The 19,299-nt window shown below is 38.0% G+C and overlaps 1 protein-coding gene across 1 annotated transcript in view; it reads left to right on the top strand.

The window, feature by feature from the left end:
* HAO1 (hydroxyacid oxidase 1) overlaps positions 1 to 19,299 on the top strand; it is a 91,865-nt gene that overhangs the window by 56,518 nt on the left and 16,048 nt on the right. Inside the window, exon 4 of the mRNA XM_082428234.1 lies at positions 7,886 to 8,061. Within this exon, the coding sequence (XP_082284360.1) occupies positions 7,886 to 8,061 (176 nt within the window). The remainder of the gene's footprint in view (positions 1 to 7,885; positions 8,062 to 19,299) is intronic.

Raw genomic sequence — 19,299 nt, 5'->3', positions numbered from 1 at the left:
TCTAAAACTAAACTGTGAGCCCATCCATCAGCAGGGAATTGTTGTCCTTTTCCCTGTAAAAGATTAGAATCATCTTGAGTTAAAACTAGAAACTCAATGGAGTTTACTGAGAAAGACCACCAACCTCCTTAAGCTACAGATCTCCCCTCCCCTTCATTTTTACCTTCCCTCAGTTCCCACCAAAATCTGCCCTTATGTTTTTTTTTTTTTTAAAGGAATTCCTTTATTTTTATTATTTATTTATTTATTCATTTATTTTTGGCTGTGTTGGGTCTTCATTTCTGTGCGAGGGCTTTCTCCAGTTGTGGCGAGTGGGGGCCACTCTTCATCGCGATGCTCGGGCCTCTCACTATCGTGGCCTCTCTTGTTGCGGAGCACAGGCTCCAGACGCGCAGGCTCAGCAGTTGTGGCTCACGGGCCCAGTTGCTCCGCGGCATGTGGGATCTTCCCAGACCAGGGCTCGATCCCGCGTCCCCTGCATTGGCAGGCAGATTCTCAACCACTGCGCCACCAGGGAAGCCCTGCCCTTATGTTTTTCATAGGGCTAAAACTATTTGACCAGGAACCCAAATCTTAGTTTTAATGGAGGATGTTTTGATGATGGGATTTCAAAGCATCCATCAGAGTACAGGAAATGAGGGATGCCTTCTTTGGAATCCTAGACCTCACTTCACACGGACTATTGCTTATTTTGTCTACATAGAAAGTTAATCCTTTTAAAAGATCCAAAATCTTAAAGATTCAAAATCAAATCAGCATTCCACATAAGGACAATAAAATTGCTGGAAGCCAGGAATTCCATATGTATTAGAGAATGGGATGTCTCTCATCCATCACATAAGTCCATAGTCTTATGTAAGTGTCACATAACTGTCATATAGCTCTGCTGTGTGTATACTTATTTAAGTATAAGCTACTGTGCATAAAATCTTGCTGTTAAACCATATGTAAATGAGCTGTGTGATGTTATCTCTGTGACACTTCCAGGTAGGTTTAAGATATTATTTCTGTATGGGATACCGTCAATGGCCCAGTGACAAAGTGCTCACCCGGCAGCTGTCAATCACCCCGCTCCACGCATCTCAGACACTGAGTTGCCCAAACATCCTGTCTTTCTAAGAGAACAAAAACAAAAACAAACGTCCCTGACATATTCCTACTTCTTGCCAAATTCGTCAGAAAGTAGATGGTTTCAAATTTCCTTAATATGAAATCTGTATCACATTATATCTCTATTTTGGTTGCCTTCATTTTTAGACTTTCTAAAATAATTAGTTTCCCAGTATTTAGGCTTCTGACAGGAAGTGCTCCTCATTGTTTCGCTTTGGCCATTTAGAAAGGAATTTACTATTCCTTTTCCTCCTCCTCTTACCACTTCTACTAGCAACAACAACAATAAATAATACAGTAGGTTTTCTTTAAGCTTAGGAAACAGTTTCTTGCTCTGGATAACAAAAAAGTGTTTCAGAGTGGTATCTGCTTAGATGGGGGATGACACGTGTTAATTCTGGCCGGTATCTCTTGCTCCTGGGTGCCAGGGCCATTTAGCCAGGAATGGGAAGGCTACTTTGCTTTTTCCCCCTTTTTGCTCCCAAGCTCCTGCCCAGATGACGTGAGGGACTGGGAGACAAAGGCCCTTTTCAGCTGTCGATGTGCACAGGCGTGGCCAAGGCTCCCCAGCTTGTCACATCTCCCGTCTGAAGATGATCAAATAATGAGCCACACATCCAGGCTACGGGGAACACAGGAAACACCCCTTGCTGGTGCCCTGGCCCCCAGTGCATACACTGGCTCTGTTTGTCCCCTTGGGCTTCGGGGGGGCAGCACCCTGGGGCCCACATTCAGCAGTGAAGGCAGAGCACATGATGGGAGGCCCAGGCTTCCGCTGGAGGCCACATGCTACCAAAAAGCTCATCTGTTACAGCCTGATATGAAATCAGGTTTCTTTCCTCAACTGACCTGACTCATAGAAGGTGAAGCCGGGCTGTTCAGAATGAGGTTTGGCAGGCAAGGGAGGCAGGAAATCCAGAGGAGAATGAGTCTGTAAAGCGGCGGCTCCTTCCAACCCTCACGGCTTCCTCTGCCTGGAGGGGCGGGGGCGGGACCTGACTCCTGGCGTCTGGGACCAGCCAGAGTTCAGGAGTTTGGTAATCTCTGCTTGGTCCATATGCAAAACACACATATGTGTGCATTATAAGTGGCCAAGAGGTCCCCGAAACTCAGGGGGAGTAAAGCAAATTCTCATCTGCTCTCGGCAGAGGAGAGGATTGAAGCCAATTCACCAGACTGGTTCCTGAGGCTCTGAGGCAGGGACCTTCATCCATCTCCATGCCCCACAGAGGTGGCTCATTTACCCCGGGTTAAGATTTGGCTCTTCAGTGCAGCATCAAGGCAGTTAAAAGAAAAGAAATTTCCAATCATCAACTAAGATCAAGGTAAATCATAACACCTACCCTTTTGATGATTTGCCCAAGGACATGCTTCCTTATGCCCTGAAATGATGTATTCATCACAACAGCCAGAGCACAGCCCACAAAAAGAGATCAGACTTCACTATCTTCCCCGGTCTCTCTGGATAAAAGTGGCCAGTGAGTGTCCCCCTTGTTTCTCTGATCTCATTGCCCAGCACCCTCAACTTCATTCACTCTTCCTAGAACCTCTGGCTTTCCTACTGTTCTTTCAACATGCCAAACACACCTGCCCCTTAGAGCCTCAGAATTGACTCTTCCCTCTGCCCGTAAAGTTCTTTCCCCAAATCAGTGCATGACTAACTTCACTTCCTTTACATTTTGACATCAGGGGTGACTCTACATGTCTTTGTGTTGGGAAACAAAAATAAAAAATAAGCAGTAGAGATCAGAATAGAGACACAATATGTGTGGGGGTCTTGGGTTGTGGAGGTGGAGGGGAGAAAAGGATTTGAAGGAGGACTTTGTACATGACCCAACAGCCTCTAAATTATTTGGTTAGGAAAACATTCACAGTATAATTCACATAATATTAAACAGAATAATGACCTCCCAAAGATGTCCATGTTTTGATCCCTGGAACCTGTGAATATGTTATTAATACTTTACATGGCAAAATGGACTTTGCATGTGTGATTAAGTTAAAGACCTCAAGATGGGATAATTATTCTGGATTATCACAGTAATGAAAAGCATTCTTATAAGAGCAAAGCAGGAGGGTCAGAGTCAGAGAAGGAAATGTGATGACGAGAAGCAGAGATATGAGTGATAGCATCGGGAATCAGGGACTGTAGGTGGTTTCTAGAAGCTAGACAAGGAAAGGAAACAGATTCTCCCCTACAGCTTCTGGAAGGAAAACAGCCCTATCGACACCTTGAGTTTAGTCCAATGAGATACATTTTGGACTTCTGACCTCCAGAACTGTAATATAATAAATTTGTGTCACTTTAAAGCCTCTAGGTGTGTGTGTGTGTGTTATAGCAGCAACAGGAAACAACTACAATAACACAGATCTGCCAATTTCCTCTACAAGGTATCTTCTCATTGAGGCCATGTTTACCATATTTAATCTTTCAAGTTAAGCATCTACCAGATCGCATTCCTCTTATTCTGCTCTTCTTTTTTCTTTATTTTGTATAGCACTTATATTCTAACATGCTCCATAAATTACTTATTATGTTCCTTGTTTAGTTTCTGTCTCCCTTGCTAGAATATCAACCCTAGGTGACCAGGCATTTTTGACAATTTTACTAAAACACTGGCACATAGTAGGTGCTAAATAAGTAATGTTGAATCAGTCAATAAAAATGTGCTAAATCATAAGAGATTTACCCAATAAAACAAGACGAGTAAGAAGTTGAACGAGGCTTTGGGCTCATACTTAAAATCCTTGCCCTGAACCTTTCTTCCAACTGCCCAGACACATTGAAGAAGAAATTAGCAGGGCTACGTAATCAATAGAGATGTTTTCCTAACCACAGAATTAAACGCTAGTGTTCCATGCACCAATTTCTATAATGTATTATGAATGTCTCTCTCTCATAGTGTGTTGATACCGTGTGTTATACCATTTGTTATTTTATAGTTTGTTTCCCACAGTGGAGACATATGGCTTTATCTTTAATGTCACATTATCAATACTTATAATGCAAAATATTGTATATTTCTCAGTAATAGTCATCTTTATCAATGTTACAATTGGTTATTTAATAAAGTTAACTTTCTTTAGTAGTTGTTACCTTTTTATAATACTAACTTACTAAAAACTAAAATCATTTTTATATTAGATTAAAAAGCATATTTGGGGGCCATTCAAGGCACAATGAGTCTCTTACAAAGAAGAAATCCTATCCCTTGCCTTTGGGTCATTAAACAGATTGGGATTTGGAGAATTAAGTCCCAAGTAATCATGTTATTATTTTGATGTTGCCCTTTTCCTTCCTTATGAAATGGAGTACTTTGGTTATCAGAAGCCACTTTAAGTGTTTTTCTGTGTATATGTCATAATTCTAATAAAAATAGCATTCATGGAGGTTTCCTTCAGAGCCATGGGTAAAACACTCCATCGTGGGTCTCTGTCAAGATATCTGAAAACTTTTTCTTGGCTTCTGGCTTTGAACAACGTTTTAGAGTAACAACAAGGCTTCATTGTGCCCTGAAATTTCTGTAAGGCAACATTCATTCAAGTGTTGATCTGCATTTCACCATCCAAGAATAACAACAGTTATTTATATAATTTTATCCATGTTTCTGTTTTTTCCTATCCATTTCACCCTTTCACCCCACCCCTGCTGAAACACTGTAGCTTGTTTGGGATGGGGGTGGGGTGCTATGCAGAGAATATACACATACAGATATTATTCTTTTTTTTCCTCCCTGGTTTTCCTATGGGATAGACAGACTGGACCTTTTTCTTATTAACAATATTATTTAGAAGTTTAGCATTTAGTATCACTTAATATCATTTCTAAGTAATGGATAGGTCTCCATAGTAAGGGTATGTTTATTGATCAGAAGGTTAGGTTAATTAAAGTTAGGATGACAACAGAAGGCCAAAGTCTGTGATAAAATGTACAACCCTAAGTGGTTTGATTAAAAAAAAAATCCCAAGTATTTCAGCTAAAATCCAAACCAAAACTCAGCAAATACCTGGATACCAGTATGACTCTCATGGAGTTGGAATTTTCTGTGATATTTAATGGCCACCTGAGTCAATGAAATTATTAGACCAACTATTCAATCCTTATTGAGAAAACATTGCCAGTGGTTGAAAAGAGTTACTTGGGATGTGAATGTTCATGTCCTTATGATAATAGATGCCACCCAAGCTACACAACCAGCTATTTTAGCTGAAAGCACACTAAAAGCATTAAACCTAATTTTGTATTGAAGTCTTATGATTCACTCTTTTTTTTTTTTTGGCTGCACAACACAGCATGCGGGATCTTAATTTCCCAACCAGGGATTGAACCCATGCCCCCTGCAGTGGAAGCATGGAGTCTTAACCGCGGGACCGCCAGGGAAGTCCTGAAGTCTTATGATTCTCTTACAAAAATTAAAAATAGTGTGCCTATGTGCTTCTAAGTTTATATAAAAATTGTTATAGCCTTGGCTCCAAGATACTTTCTATGTTCAGTGGCAGAGCCAGTGGAAGGGAATAAAAACCTATGACTAAACGAGAGATACAGCTGTACTTTTATGCAAAGAAGACATTGGCTAGCATGGTAATTTATAATACGCAGAAGAACAAGGTGAGTCCAGATTATTGTCATCATTCAAAGTCAGCCTTTTAGAGAAATGAAGTAGGTAATTGGATTTGGGTCTTTAGGGCAGGTAAGTCACATGGATGGTGCCATTGTGTATCCAGATGGCCATCAATCCAGTTAGTGGTCAGAGGTGCAGGCAGAAAAGACTTTATCCCTAGCTTGGAGAACTGCCAAAATCTAGTCAAGATATCAGGATATTAGACTAAGAGAAAAGACTTCAGGTATAGAGTAAGCCAGTAGCAGAGTCTTACAGGTGAATTAGAAAAATACTGTTCTAAGCTGGGTTAACAAAATTAGACATAGGAGAAGGCAGCAATTCAATGGGGTGTGTCTCAGTTTGGGTTCCTTTAGGAGAAGAGTGAGAGGCACTGTTTTAAGTACAAGCAGTGCTTTTGGAGGATGAAAGGAGTAGGGAAGAGGTGCAAGGGAGGGGAAGTAGTGAACAATGGGCATGTTTTCAAGACAGCTACAGCTATGGGCAACTAAAGTTTAACCCTGCTGGGAAACTCTGGGAGATCTTGTAGAATACTTCTCAGAGTTAGTCTGCCTATGCGTGAAGGAGCTGGGGTATTTATATACCAACACCCTTGACAAGTTGTGTCCTCTGTGTAGATGGTGACTCAGGCTCCAAGAGCAAGAAAAAGTCATATGTATTAGTCAGGTTCTCCAGAGAAACAGAACCAATAGGATATCCATATCTATATATCTGTATCTATATCTATAGAAAGATTTAGTATGAGGGATTGGCTCACACAATTATGGAGGCTAAGAAATCCCACAATCTACTATCTACAAGCTGGAGGCCCAGGAAAGCCAGAGTAGTTCAAGTCCAAATCCGAAGACCTGAGAACCAAGGGAGCCAATGGTATAAGTCCCAGTCTGAGTGTGAAGGCCCAAGAACTGGGGGCCCATAGTGTAAGTCCTGGTCCAAGCCAGAAGGTTTGACAACCAATAGCTCCAATGTGCAAGAGCAGGAGATGATGGACGTCTCAGCTCAAACTGAGAGAATGAATTTGTCCTTCCTCCACCTTTTTGTTCTATTTGGGGCCTCAGCAGATTGGAAGATGCCCACCCATATCTTTCCTCAATCTACTGATTTAAATGCTAATTTCACAGACACACCCAGAAATAATGTTCTACCCAGTTACCTAGGCATCCCTTAGCCCAGTCAAGCTGACAAAACTAACCATCACATCACAGGCAAAGTAAGGAAGGTCTTGATAATTGGAAAACTCATGTCTTGGTCAGGATTGTCTGGAAGATTGGGGAGTCTGAGTCAGTAGGCAGAGAGCCTCAGAGAAAGCAACTAAATGGTGGAGGGAAAAGCAAGACCTGACAACTCATTTGCTGGGAAACACTTCCCAATTCTCCCTATGCCCACCACCACCACCACCACACTAATTGTAGGACAGGGTAAAGAGTCTACAGAGACAACAGACAGAAGTTGTTAACACATGTTACTGCAGTTCCAGTCTCCTCTAGAATTTTCCACAAGGACTTTGAAAGATTTCTGAAGTCAAATGCAATTGCCAGAATGCAACTGAGATCTGAGTGAAGAAAATGTAATTAGGAGTCAAGAGACCTAGTTTGAAACTCAAATGCTGCCTTAGCTAGTTTTATACTTGGGGGCATCTCATTCTGCAGCTCTGGTTTTATTTTCTACATAAAATAGGAATTATAGAGTATCAATTTTATTTTCCAAAAGCTTTTAAAATTGTGGCTATATGAATGCCCTTTGTAAATTGTGATGCACCAAGCGAGTGTTCATCTTTATGATTAGTATGCATTGCTGGCTGAAAATAGCATCAAACTTATTGTTTATATTCATAAACTGGCTTAAAAAGGTAGAGATATTTAAACTTGGCCAAACATTTCTCCTTTAAACTGATTTATTTATGTAAATAACCTAAGATGTAAAATAAACTTTAAGTGACCAATTAAGTCCACTCGATTGTCACATTTAGCCTGGAATCCTGTACCAAAACATGGAAAATGTAAATGCAATCAATCTGTAGATGGTTGAAGAGTGAACAGCCCATTGATTTGAAAAGGGAACGCTTTTTTTTTTTTTTTTTTTTTCATTGAATGAGTCATTGTAAAGATATCTTTAACTCTGGGAAATATCTCATTTTATGTAATTCTTTATTTCAGAATGAAAAATTTTGAAACCAATGATTTAGCATTTTCTCCCAAGGAAAATTTTGGAGACAACAGTGGACTTGCTGCATATGTGGCTAAAGCAATAGACCCATCTATCAGCTGGGAGGATATTAAATGGCTGAGAAAACTGACATCCCTGCCCATTGTTGCAAAGGGCATTTTGAGAGGTTTGTTTATTTCTCTACTTGAGTTCACCATGATTTTATGATTCTTTATGGATATGATCATAATACTTTTTCAGGGAAAATAATCAGGAAAAATGAGTATGGAAATAGAGACATCTTATCTCTCAATTCTCCCTTTTGGTGTTAGTGAGTAAATATTTCCTCCTTCTTAGGTAGTATTCTGAAGGAGAACAGGATTCTCATGAATTAAGAAGTTACCTTTTCTAAAGAATTGGGATGCCATTGCCTTACTTTGGAACTGTCATCAAATCACAGAGCTTGGCAAAATCTAGGTAGAAGGTCTTGAGTTCATTGCTTTGGTTGAAAGCTGCCAACAGCTACTCTCAGACAACAAGAAGCCCCAAGGATGATATTATGACAGCCAGACCTGTTTAAAGAGGCTTTTCTATTTTTCTCCTGTTCCCTCCCAGTACCAATGACTAGAACTGACTTTTTGAGTGTGGTGAATCCCACATCACCTCCCTTTATAGAAAGGCTGACAAGAACATTAAAATCCTCAAATATCAAGCCGTAGGTATTAAGGAACTTGACCACTTCCCCAGTATCCACATGTATGCAAATCCCACAGGGAGGTGCCAATGACTCTAATAATTTGGAGTGTAAATGTGTTCACCCACAAAAATGTTTTCTTGCCTTTGAAAACATTTCTTAAGTACTGTTATATGAATAACTGCCCAAAACATATTATTTTAAATGGAAATGTTTAAGTAAGTGGCTCTGGGATGAGAGATTCTATTAACTTATCTCAGGGTTAACAACAGCATAGAATCAAAACTTTTTCATAGGCTTTACTTGAATATGTATGAGTTCCATAGCCCCTATTTATAAAATTCTAGGCATGCCCTCGACTTTATTTAATATTCTGTTCACAAAAATAAGCTAATACAAGTAAATGAATGGGCCTAATGAAGCTTTTAAGTAGTGGAGATATGTTTAAATCCAGATCTGTTTTAATCTGTGATTTTAAAACAAAATTGTCACATTCTTTCCTGTTGACCATTGTCTTAGTTCAAAATTTCTGTGGATTATACTTCATTGAGCATATCCTGATATTACAGACATCTTTAAACAACAGTTTCATTGACCTTGCTTGCATCCATATTGTAGTCCATGATTGTTAGTGCTGCTTCCTGTAGCTATATTCAACTGTAGGTACTAAAGTATTAACCTGAAGATCTGCCCCACTTATTCATTCATCCATTCAATTATTCACTCACGCATTCATTTCATAAACATTTATCATGCTTACTGTGTGCTAAAATAAAAAAAAATAAAATAATTTGAGGTCCTTGGCCAAAAGGACACCCCATTCTTGTAGGAGACAGACATAAAAACAAGAATTTGGGTGCAATAAGACGTTAACAGGTGCTGAGATTGAAATCTATGCAGTATAAGGGTGAGGGTGAAAATAGGGTTTAGACAATTATAAAAGTGAGTTAGGGAAGGTTTCATTCCAGAATGAAAGGTGATCCTTGAATTTTGCCATGATATCAGGTCAAAAGACTCTTTTTCAGACTTCAATCATGACAAAACACAGCAGTCACAAGTTAACAATGTTAAAACATATAAGCCATATTAGAGAATGTAGACTTTAAGATTGTTGAGGACCACTAAGAATATTGATCAGGGAAGCCACCTCATCAGATTAGCATCTTAGAAAAATCATGCTTTGTGTAATGGACCTTCTCAATGGAGGTGGCAAAACTGTGGTCAGGGAGGCTATTTAGGAAACTGCTGTTGCCCAGAAAAGAGAGGATTATGGCTGACCTACAGTAATGGCAGTGAGGAATCTGAGAGGGTGTAGTTATTTTACAAAATTAGTGCTGTTTCAAGTATTTAATTCACTCTCATCACAGAAGTGGCCCAGGGCAGTTGGCTTAAAAACACTAAGGTCATTTAATTTTTTAACCAACTTTGCAATTTTGGATTCCCAGTATATATAATTTTCTACAACTTTGTCCTCTAGGATATGACATGAATCTATTGAATTAGACTTTACTATCATGTGTTATGTTGAAAAATACTTTGGCTTCTAGAACTTCATTCTGTGGTCATTTTACCAAGGACCACCACCACCACCATCACCTCTCTTTTTTCTTCTTATCCATATGTATTATTGACTTGCTTGTCATATTTTCATTATATTTTGCACCCAGTAGACAGTCCAAATGTTTGTTAAGTAAAATCCTCAGTGAAAACTACATGAATGTCTATAATTAGAGAGAGCACAAAAGCAAGAGAAGGAGAGATAGGGCATTTGGCATTTGAAAGGAAATAACTTATCTATACATGTATAGTTTACATTGTCTAGCTTCTCTGTAACTATTTATTTCATTTATTTAACAAACAAGAATCATCACTATGACAACAGCTACATCAGGTGGTACACATGCCCACTCTGGGTGGAGGGAAGACAGGGGTGGCAAGGCCAGTTGTGGGAAATTCAGGTGTCAATATTTCACAGATCTTCATCCAGAAGTCACATGGACTGACTGAGAGTCATCTATCCTCTTTCATTTCCATTTTCCCAGAAAGACACAGATTATGTTTGTAGGAACATGAAATCATGGGCAACTGAGAAGATCTCAGTGAAACATCACCCCTTACCACCATTTTAAGAATTGCATTCTAATGACTGCAAATTGGACTGCAAGATGTAATCTCTTGCTGTGGTTAAACTCTGACTTTGGAAAACTAGCACAAACTCCAAACATGTACTTGAAACAGGATTAGGTCTTTGCCAGAACTCACGCTAACAAATGGCATTTGAGCAGACATATGCTTTTTAGAGTTGTGTTATTTTTTAATTAAAAAAATTTAAAACTAGGCTGTCTCACTTCTGTAGTGGCTTTTGGTCTCTCAGAAACTTCTCTAACTCATTATTTTCCTATCTACAATTTTTAAAGACATTTTCAAAGAATATTCAGTGTTCCTGGATTGTGTTCAAAGCTGCTGCTATGGAGCTAGGATTTAGTTACTAAACTCCTGTTGAGATAGCACAGAGTCCTGGGTCAGAAACCCCAAGGGTTTGAGGGTAAATCTTGAGTACTTACATTTCACTTTGGTATTTTAGATTAAGTATGGAAATAATATGTCAATAAGATAGCAAAGAGTGCTATTCACTATTGACTATTGTGTTTGTCGATCAATTAGTGTATTAACTGGCAAATCAACAAATGTGGAATGGCATACCAGTAAACTCTAGGGATTAATGAAAATATCAAAGATTCATCAACATTTTGCTAAAACCATTTTGACTCTCTCATTAAGGAAACATTTTTCTCTCTGGGTTAAAATAAAATGTAAAACTACGGACAAGATTTCATAAGCAAGTAGTGAAAGGGGCTCATATCTGGTCCTAAATGATTACTTTCTTTTTTCCCTAGATACTCATGATCCTATCTTCTGAGCAAACCACTCTGTCATTTCTCCCTACATTCCCAGCACTGCCTGGAAGAACACAGAAAACCACTTGAAATGATAGAAGACAACAAACTATGACTTAAGTAGCACTTACTTCAAAATGAAAGGCTCATAATAAACATAATCCTCGCTAGGAAGAAAATTTATTATTATAAACAAAACTCAAACAAACTTGCCGAAAGTATCAAGCAAATGGATCTTCTTCTACCTACTCATCTTCTTAGTTAACACTCCCTGCACCATCAGATGAAAATAATAATAATAATAGTGCATATTCATCTGGGTGCTCAACATGTGTCAGGCACTTTCGAAGCATTCATTCAACTCCTTTAATCCACAAACCACTCTTATGTGAATCTTTATCCCCATTTTGTAATTTAGTACACTGACGCACAAGAAAAAGTTAAATAACTTGCCACTTACATGGCAAGCAAGTAGCAGATACAGGATTCAAATCTAAGTGGTCTTATTACTAAGCCTAAGGTGTAATCTCTTTTTCATACTGGGTAGGATCAGTTTATTGACAGTATTCAATATCTCAAAACACAGGTTATAGCTACATGGTGGCAGGTATCTGCATATACATAGGAGGATTTCGTACATCTTCAATCACGGGGTTCATATATAGTTCATATATTTTGATTTTTTAACTTTTGATTTTATGTTTGGTATCATATACACAACTAGATAACCAGGGCAATTCCAAATACATTTTACATTGTTCATTAAGGTTACTTATGGTTATATCTAGACTTTTCGAAAAATACCACACTACATCTCTTTATCAGAGTAGTAAACTCATGCAAACATTAAAGCTGAGCTAGCCAATATGGCAGCCACTAGCCAAGTGTGGCCATTCAAGTTAATTAAAATTAAATAAAGGTAAAATTCCAGTTTCTCACTTACACTGCCACACTTCCATTACTCTATGGCTACATGTGCTACTTTATGGAACCACACAGATCTGGAACATTTCTATCATCATAGCAAAGGTCTACTGGACTGCACTGTATTAAGGCTGTTCTTTAGAGAACCATTTTCCAAACATGTTTTAAATGATGGTATATTGGGCTTTTGGTTCAAAACACTCTTATCAAAACTAAGACCCCACTGAAATTAAAGTATAGAAGTCCAAAAATACATAACACTTATGACAACAAAGCAAAGGAAAATGAGAGGCACAAACAGCAGAGAAACCTCAAGAAATTTATGAAAGAAACAAAATGTAAGAGATCATGTTGACAGGAGGAAAATGAAAAGAAAACTGCCTCTGCAGGTAGTCTTGGTGGGAACCCTGAAGGCAGGAGCAAGTCATATCATGGGATGCCTCAGGGGGCTCTGGGTGTCTAGTGTGTAAGTGTGACAGAGATGGGGGATGAAAAGTGGAAACTGAAAAGCAAGGGGATTAATGGGAGTTCTGTTTGTGAAGCTCACGTACCAGCCAATAATCCTTTCCCCCTCATGCAATAATAGACAACTTGGCATAGTAGCTTGCTCCTTTTTAATGAAATAAATGGGTGCTGGGACAACCTATGGGTGGATGACCTTCACAACATGCCATGATACTGTCCTCATTCTGTCACTGAAGTTCACAGTCCAGTAGCCCCTCAGTTGACTTTCCTTGTCTTGTCCCACATGGAGTTCCAAGAATTTCTTCTCTAGGCAAAGACTTGGCAGGAATAAAATTGATTTGCAAAACAGCTCCAGAAGCCTATATTAGCTCCCTAGTCTTTCTTCTTTGTATATAAGTGAAAAATTTAGCATCACAAGGCATTTCAGAAACACCAAACCATAAAAGACCAAGGTAAATCTGCAGAAAAGCTGATCCCAGAGGAAAGAGACAAAGTAAGAAAAGAACTTTAAAAATTGCAAATGATAGAGAAGTTGAAAATATGCCTAAATAAGAAAAGTCTACCATGAAAAGAAAATCAGAATATAAAAAAGAGCTCCCAAATATTAAAAACATGATTTCTGGAATTAAAAATAAAGTTATTGATTAACTGAAGAAGAGAGTCAAAGACATTTCCCAAAATGTAAAATAAAAAGACAAATAGAAAGAAAATATTATTAAATGAAGGAGAAGCTTGAAGACTCTTCAAAATGTCCAATATTCAACTGATATGAGGAAGGGAAGAAATTATTATAGAGAGACATTATCTGAATGCTGTAGACATAAATCAGTAGGCACGAGAAAACAAGTTGCAGCATATTACATCTCATGAAATTTCAGGAGAAAATGTGTATAAGGAGAGAAAACAAACATAAAACAGGTAATTACAAAGTAATGGGAGTCAAACTGGCCTCAAATTTCTTGTCAACAACAATGGGCACTGGAAGACAATGGAGTCATGTTTTTTTTAGGTTCTAAGGAAAATAATTTTTCAACCTAGAATATTATGCCTAATCCAATTATCATTCAAACAAAAGAGAAGGTATTCAAATGCTCTGTAAGTGTACCTCCCATGGATCCTTTTTCAGGAAGTTACAAAGGAATATACTATAAACAAATAAGAACACTTACCAAATGAAAGCATAAACTTGACTAGAAATAGACTCAACCTAGAGAAGTAGGAGAATTCCTATAGAATGAAGAGTAAAGCCTTGAGAGTAACCAGAGCAGGATAGAACAGGAAGGCAGAGGGCTCCAGGGGGTAGACTCCAGAGGGAAGACAAGAGGATTTAAATAGGTTAGATAGAATCATGGAGAGGTTCAAAAATTGAGAATACTCTAAAGTCTCGTGATAAATGGAGGGGGAAAAAAAGGAAAGGTAATTAGAAATCCAGGAAAAGAAAGCTGTGTGATAAAACACGTATGGTCCAAATATGAAGCAACATTAAAATATAAAATATTAATGAACTAATGGAGTGAGAGGAAAAGTCATCTTTCAATCCTGAGGCTATAGGGTCTTTTCCTTATGAATGGCTCCGAAATTGCCAATGAGATGCTAACAAGATATAATGCATGCTTGGATTAAAACAGTTACATTGAAACATTGGATTTTATATTTAATAAAAAATAAATTTAGAATATCAATCATATATTTAGTATGTAACAAAATGCCTAACACAAGGTATGCTTACAAGTGGATAGATAGCATACAAAAACAGTTAGTTGGTAAACACTGGCAATTCATATATTAGATGACCTTTCATACTACAGTTGACCCCTGAACAACATAGGTTTGAACTGCTCAGTGGATTTTTGCAGTTGCAAGTACCACAGTACTGTGCTATCCCGGGTTGGTTGAATCTGTGGATGCGGAGCCACAGATGCAGAGGAACTGCATATGAGGAGGACCGACTGTAAGTTATAAGCGGATTTTTGACTGTGTGGAGGTCGGTGCCCCAACCCCTGCATTGTTGTTCAATGGTCAACTGTATTTTATTGAATTTTAGGGTTTGCCATAACATTCCTTATATAATTATGTATACTATATATTCCTTATAGTATATATATATAGTATAGTATATGTTCCATATATATAATAGTCCCTAATAGTGATAATAATAATAATAACAACATGATGACATGATGTCTTAGTTGGCTCAGGCTGCCTGAGAGACTGTTTAAAAAAAAGAAATTAATTTCTTCAAAATTCTGGAAGCTGGAAGTCTGAGATTAGGTTGCCAACATGGTTGGTTTCTGTGAAGGCTCTTCCCTTGAGTCGCAGATGGCCACCTTGCCACTGTGTACCAACATGACCTCTTCCCTGTGTGCATGGAGAGAGAGGAGCAAGCTCTCTGGTGTCTTTTACAAGGGCACAAATACCATCATGAGTGCCCTACCTTCTGGACCTCATCTAACCCTAATTACTTCTCAAAGTATTCATCTGCACATCCTATAACATTGGGGGTTAAAGATTCAACATGTGATTTTTTTTGAATTTTATTTTATATATTTATTTTTATACAGCAGGTTTTTATTAGTTATCTATTTTATACATATTAGTGTATATATGTCAATCCCAATCTCCCAATTCATCCCATCACCACCCCCACCCCTGCTGCCACTTTACCCCTTGGTGTCCATATGTTTGTTCCCTACATCTGTGTCTCTATTTCTGCCTTGCAAACCGGTTCATCTGCACCATTTTTCTAGATTCCACATATATGAGTTAATATACGATATTTGTTTTTATCTTTCTGACTTACTTCACTCAGTATGACAGTCTCTAGATCCATCCACGTCTCTACAAATGATCCAATTTCGTTCCTTTTTATGGCTGAGTAATATTCCATTGTATATACGTACCACATCTTCTTTATCTACTTGTCTGTCAATGGGCATTTATGTTGCTTCCATGACCTGGCTATTGTAAATAGTGCTGCAATGAACATTGGGGTGCATGTGGATTTTTGAATTATGGTTTTCTCTAGGTATATGCTAGGTAGAGGGATTGCTGCGTCATATGGTAATTCTATTTTTAGTTTCTTAAGGAACCTCCATACTGTTCTCCATAGTGGTTATATCAATTTACATTCCCATGAACAGTGCAAGAGGGTTCCCTTCTCTCCACACCCTCTCCAGCATTTGTTGTTTGTAGATTTTCTGATGATGCCCATTCTAACTGGTGTGAGGTGATACCACATTGTACTTTCGATATGCATTTCTCTAATAATTAGTGATGTTCAGCACTTTTTAATGTGCTTCTTGGCCATCTGTTGGTTTTCTTTGGAGAAATGTCTATTTAGGTCTTCTGCCCATTTTTGGATTGGGTTGTTTGTTTTTTTAATATTGAGCTGCATGAAATGCTTGTATATTTTGGAGATTAATCTATGTCCATTAATTCATTTGCAAATATTTTCTCCCAATCTGAGGGTTGTCTTTTCACCTTGTTTATAGTTTCCTTTGCTGTGCAAAAACTTTTAGGTATCATTAGGTTCCATTTTTTTTTTTGCTGTTTTTATTTCCATTACTCTAGGAGGTGGATCAAAAAAGATCTTGCTGTGATTTATGTCAAAGAGAGTTTTCCCTAGGTTTTTCTCTAAGAGTTTTATAGTGTCTGGCCTTATATTTAGGTCTTTAATCAATTTTGAGTTTATTTTTGTGTATGGTGTTAGGGAATGTTCTAAGTTCATCCTTTTACATGTGGCTCTCCAGTTTTCCCAGCACCACTTATTGAAGAGACTGTCTTTTCTCCATTGTATGTCCTTGCCTCCTTTGTCATACATTAGTTGACCATAGGTGCGTGGGTTTATCTCTGGGCTTTCCATCCTGTTCCATTGATCTATATTTCAGTTTTTGTGCCAGTACCATATTGTCTTGATGACTGTAGCTTTGTAATTATTTTGGACTCAGGGAGTCTGATTCCTCCAACTCTATTTTTTCCCCTCAAGATTGCTTTGACTATTTGGGGTCTTTTGTGTCTCCATACAAATTTTAAGAGATTTTGTTCTAGTTCTGTAAAAAATGCCATTGGTAATTTGAGAGGGATTTCATTGAATCTGTAGATTGCTTTGGGTAGTATAGTCATTTTCACAATATTGATTCTTCCAATCCAAGAACATGGTATATCTCCCGATCTGTTTTTTTTTTTTTAACATCTTTATTGGAGTATCATTGCTTTACAATGGTGTGTTAGTCTCTGCTTTATAACAAACCGAATCAGCTATACATAAACATATATCCCCACATCTCCTCCCTCTTGCATCTCCCTCCCACCCTCCCTATCCCACCTCTCTAGGGGGACAAAAAGCACCAAGCTGATGTCCATGTGCTATGCAGCTGCTTCCCACTAGCTACTTATTTTACATTTGGTAGTGTATATATGTCCATGCCACTCTCTCACTTAGTCCCAGCTTACCCTTACCCCTCCCCATGTCCTCAAGTCCATTCTCTACATCTGAGTCTTTATTCTTGTCCTGTCCCTAGGTTCATCAGGAACAATTTTTTTTTAGATTCCATATATATGTGTTAGCATATGGTATTTGTTTTTCTCTTTCTGACTTACTTCACTCAGTATGACAGAATCTATGTCCATCCACCTCACTACAAATAACTCATTTTCGTTTCCTTTTATGGCCGAGTAATATTCCATTGTATATATGTGCCACATCTTCTTTATCAATTCATCTGTTGATGGACACTTAGGTTGCTTCCATGTCCCGGCTAGTGTAAATAGTGCTGCAATGAACATTGGGATACATGACTCTTTTTGAATTATGGTTTTCTCAGGGTATATGCCCAGTAGTGGGATTGCTGGGTTGTATGGTAGTTCTATTTTTAGTTTCTTAAGGAACCTCTGTACTGTTCTCCATAGTGACTGTACCAATTTACATTCCCATCAACAGTGCAAGAGGGTTTCCTTTTCTCCACACCTCTCCAGCATTTATTGTTTGTAGATTTTTTGATGATGGCCATTCTAACCGGTGTGATGTGATACCTCATTGTAGTTTAGACTTGCATTTCTCTAATGATTAGTGATGTTGAGCATCCTTTCATACGCTTGTTGGCAATCTGTATATCTTCTTTGGAGAATGTCTATTTAGGTCTTCTGCCCATTTTTGGATTGGGTTGTTTGCTTTTTTGATATTGAGCTGCATGAGCTGTTTGTATATTTTGGAGGTTAATCCTTTGTCAGTCACTTCATTTTCAAATATTTTCTCCCATTCTGAGTTTTGTCTTTTCATCTTGTTTATGGTTTCCTTTGCTGTGCAAAGCTTTTAAGTTTCATTAAGTCCTATTTGATTTTTGTTTGTTTTTACTTCCATTACTCTAGGAGGTGGGTCAAAAAGGATCTTGCTGTGATGTATGTCATACAGTGTTCTGCCTATGTTTTCTTCTAAGAGTTTTATAGTGTCTGGTCTTAAATTTAGGTCTCTAATGCATTTTGAGTTTATTTTTGTGTACAGTGTTGTGGAGTGTTCTAATTTCATTCTTTTACATGTAGCTGTCCAGTTGTCCCAGCATCACTTATTGAAGACCTGTATCTTCTCCATTGTATATTCTTGCCTCCTATATCAAAGATAAGGTGACCATATGTGTGTGGGTTTACCTCTGGGCTTTATATCCTGTTCTACTGATCTATAGTTCTTTTTTTGTGCCAATACCATACTGTCTTGATTACTGTAGCTTTGTAGTATAGTCTGAAGTCCGGGAGCCTGATTCCTCCAGCTCCGTTTTTCTTTCTCAAGATTGCTTTGGCTCTTCAGGGTCTTTTGGGTTTGCATAAAAATTGTGAAATGTTTTGTTCTTGTTCTGTGAAAAATGCCATTGGTAGTTTGATAGGGATTTCATTGAATCTGTAGATTGCTTTGGGTAGTATAGTATTTTCACAATATTGAGTCTTCAAATCCAAGAACATGGTATATCTCTCCATCTTTTTGTGTCATCTTTAATTTCTTTAATCAGTGTCTTACAGTTTTCTGCATACAGGTCTTTTGTCTCCTTAGGTAGGTTTATTCCTAGGTATTTTATTCTTTTTGTTGCAATGGTGAAATGGATTGTTTCCTTAATTTCTCTTTCTGATCTTTTGTTGTTAGTGTATAGGAATGCAAGAGATTTCTGTGCATTAATTTTGTATCCTGCAACTTTACCAAATTCATTGATTAGCTCTAGTAGTTTTCTGGTGGCATCTTTAGGATTATCTATGTATAGTATCATGTCATCTGCAAACAGTGACAGTTTTACTTTTTCTTTTCTGATTTGGATTACTTTTATTTCTTTTTCTTTTCTCATTGCCGTGGCTAGGACTTCCAGAACTATGTTGAATAATGGTGTTGAGAATGGACAACTTTGTCTTTTTTCTGATCTTAGAGGAAATGCTTTCAGTTCTTCACCATTGAGAATGATGTTTG

The sequence above is a fragment of the Balaenoptera physalus genome (genome assembly GCF_965194825.1).
Source record: "Balaenoptera physalus genome assembly, chromosome: 16".
Taxonomy (NCBI): domain Eukaryota; kingdom Metazoa; phylum Chordata; class Mammalia; order Artiodactyla; family Balaenopteridae; genus Balaenoptera; species Balaenoptera physalus.
The sequence above is the reverse complement of the archived record's forward strand: the minus strand, read 5'-3'. Positions and strand labels throughout refer to the sequence as shown.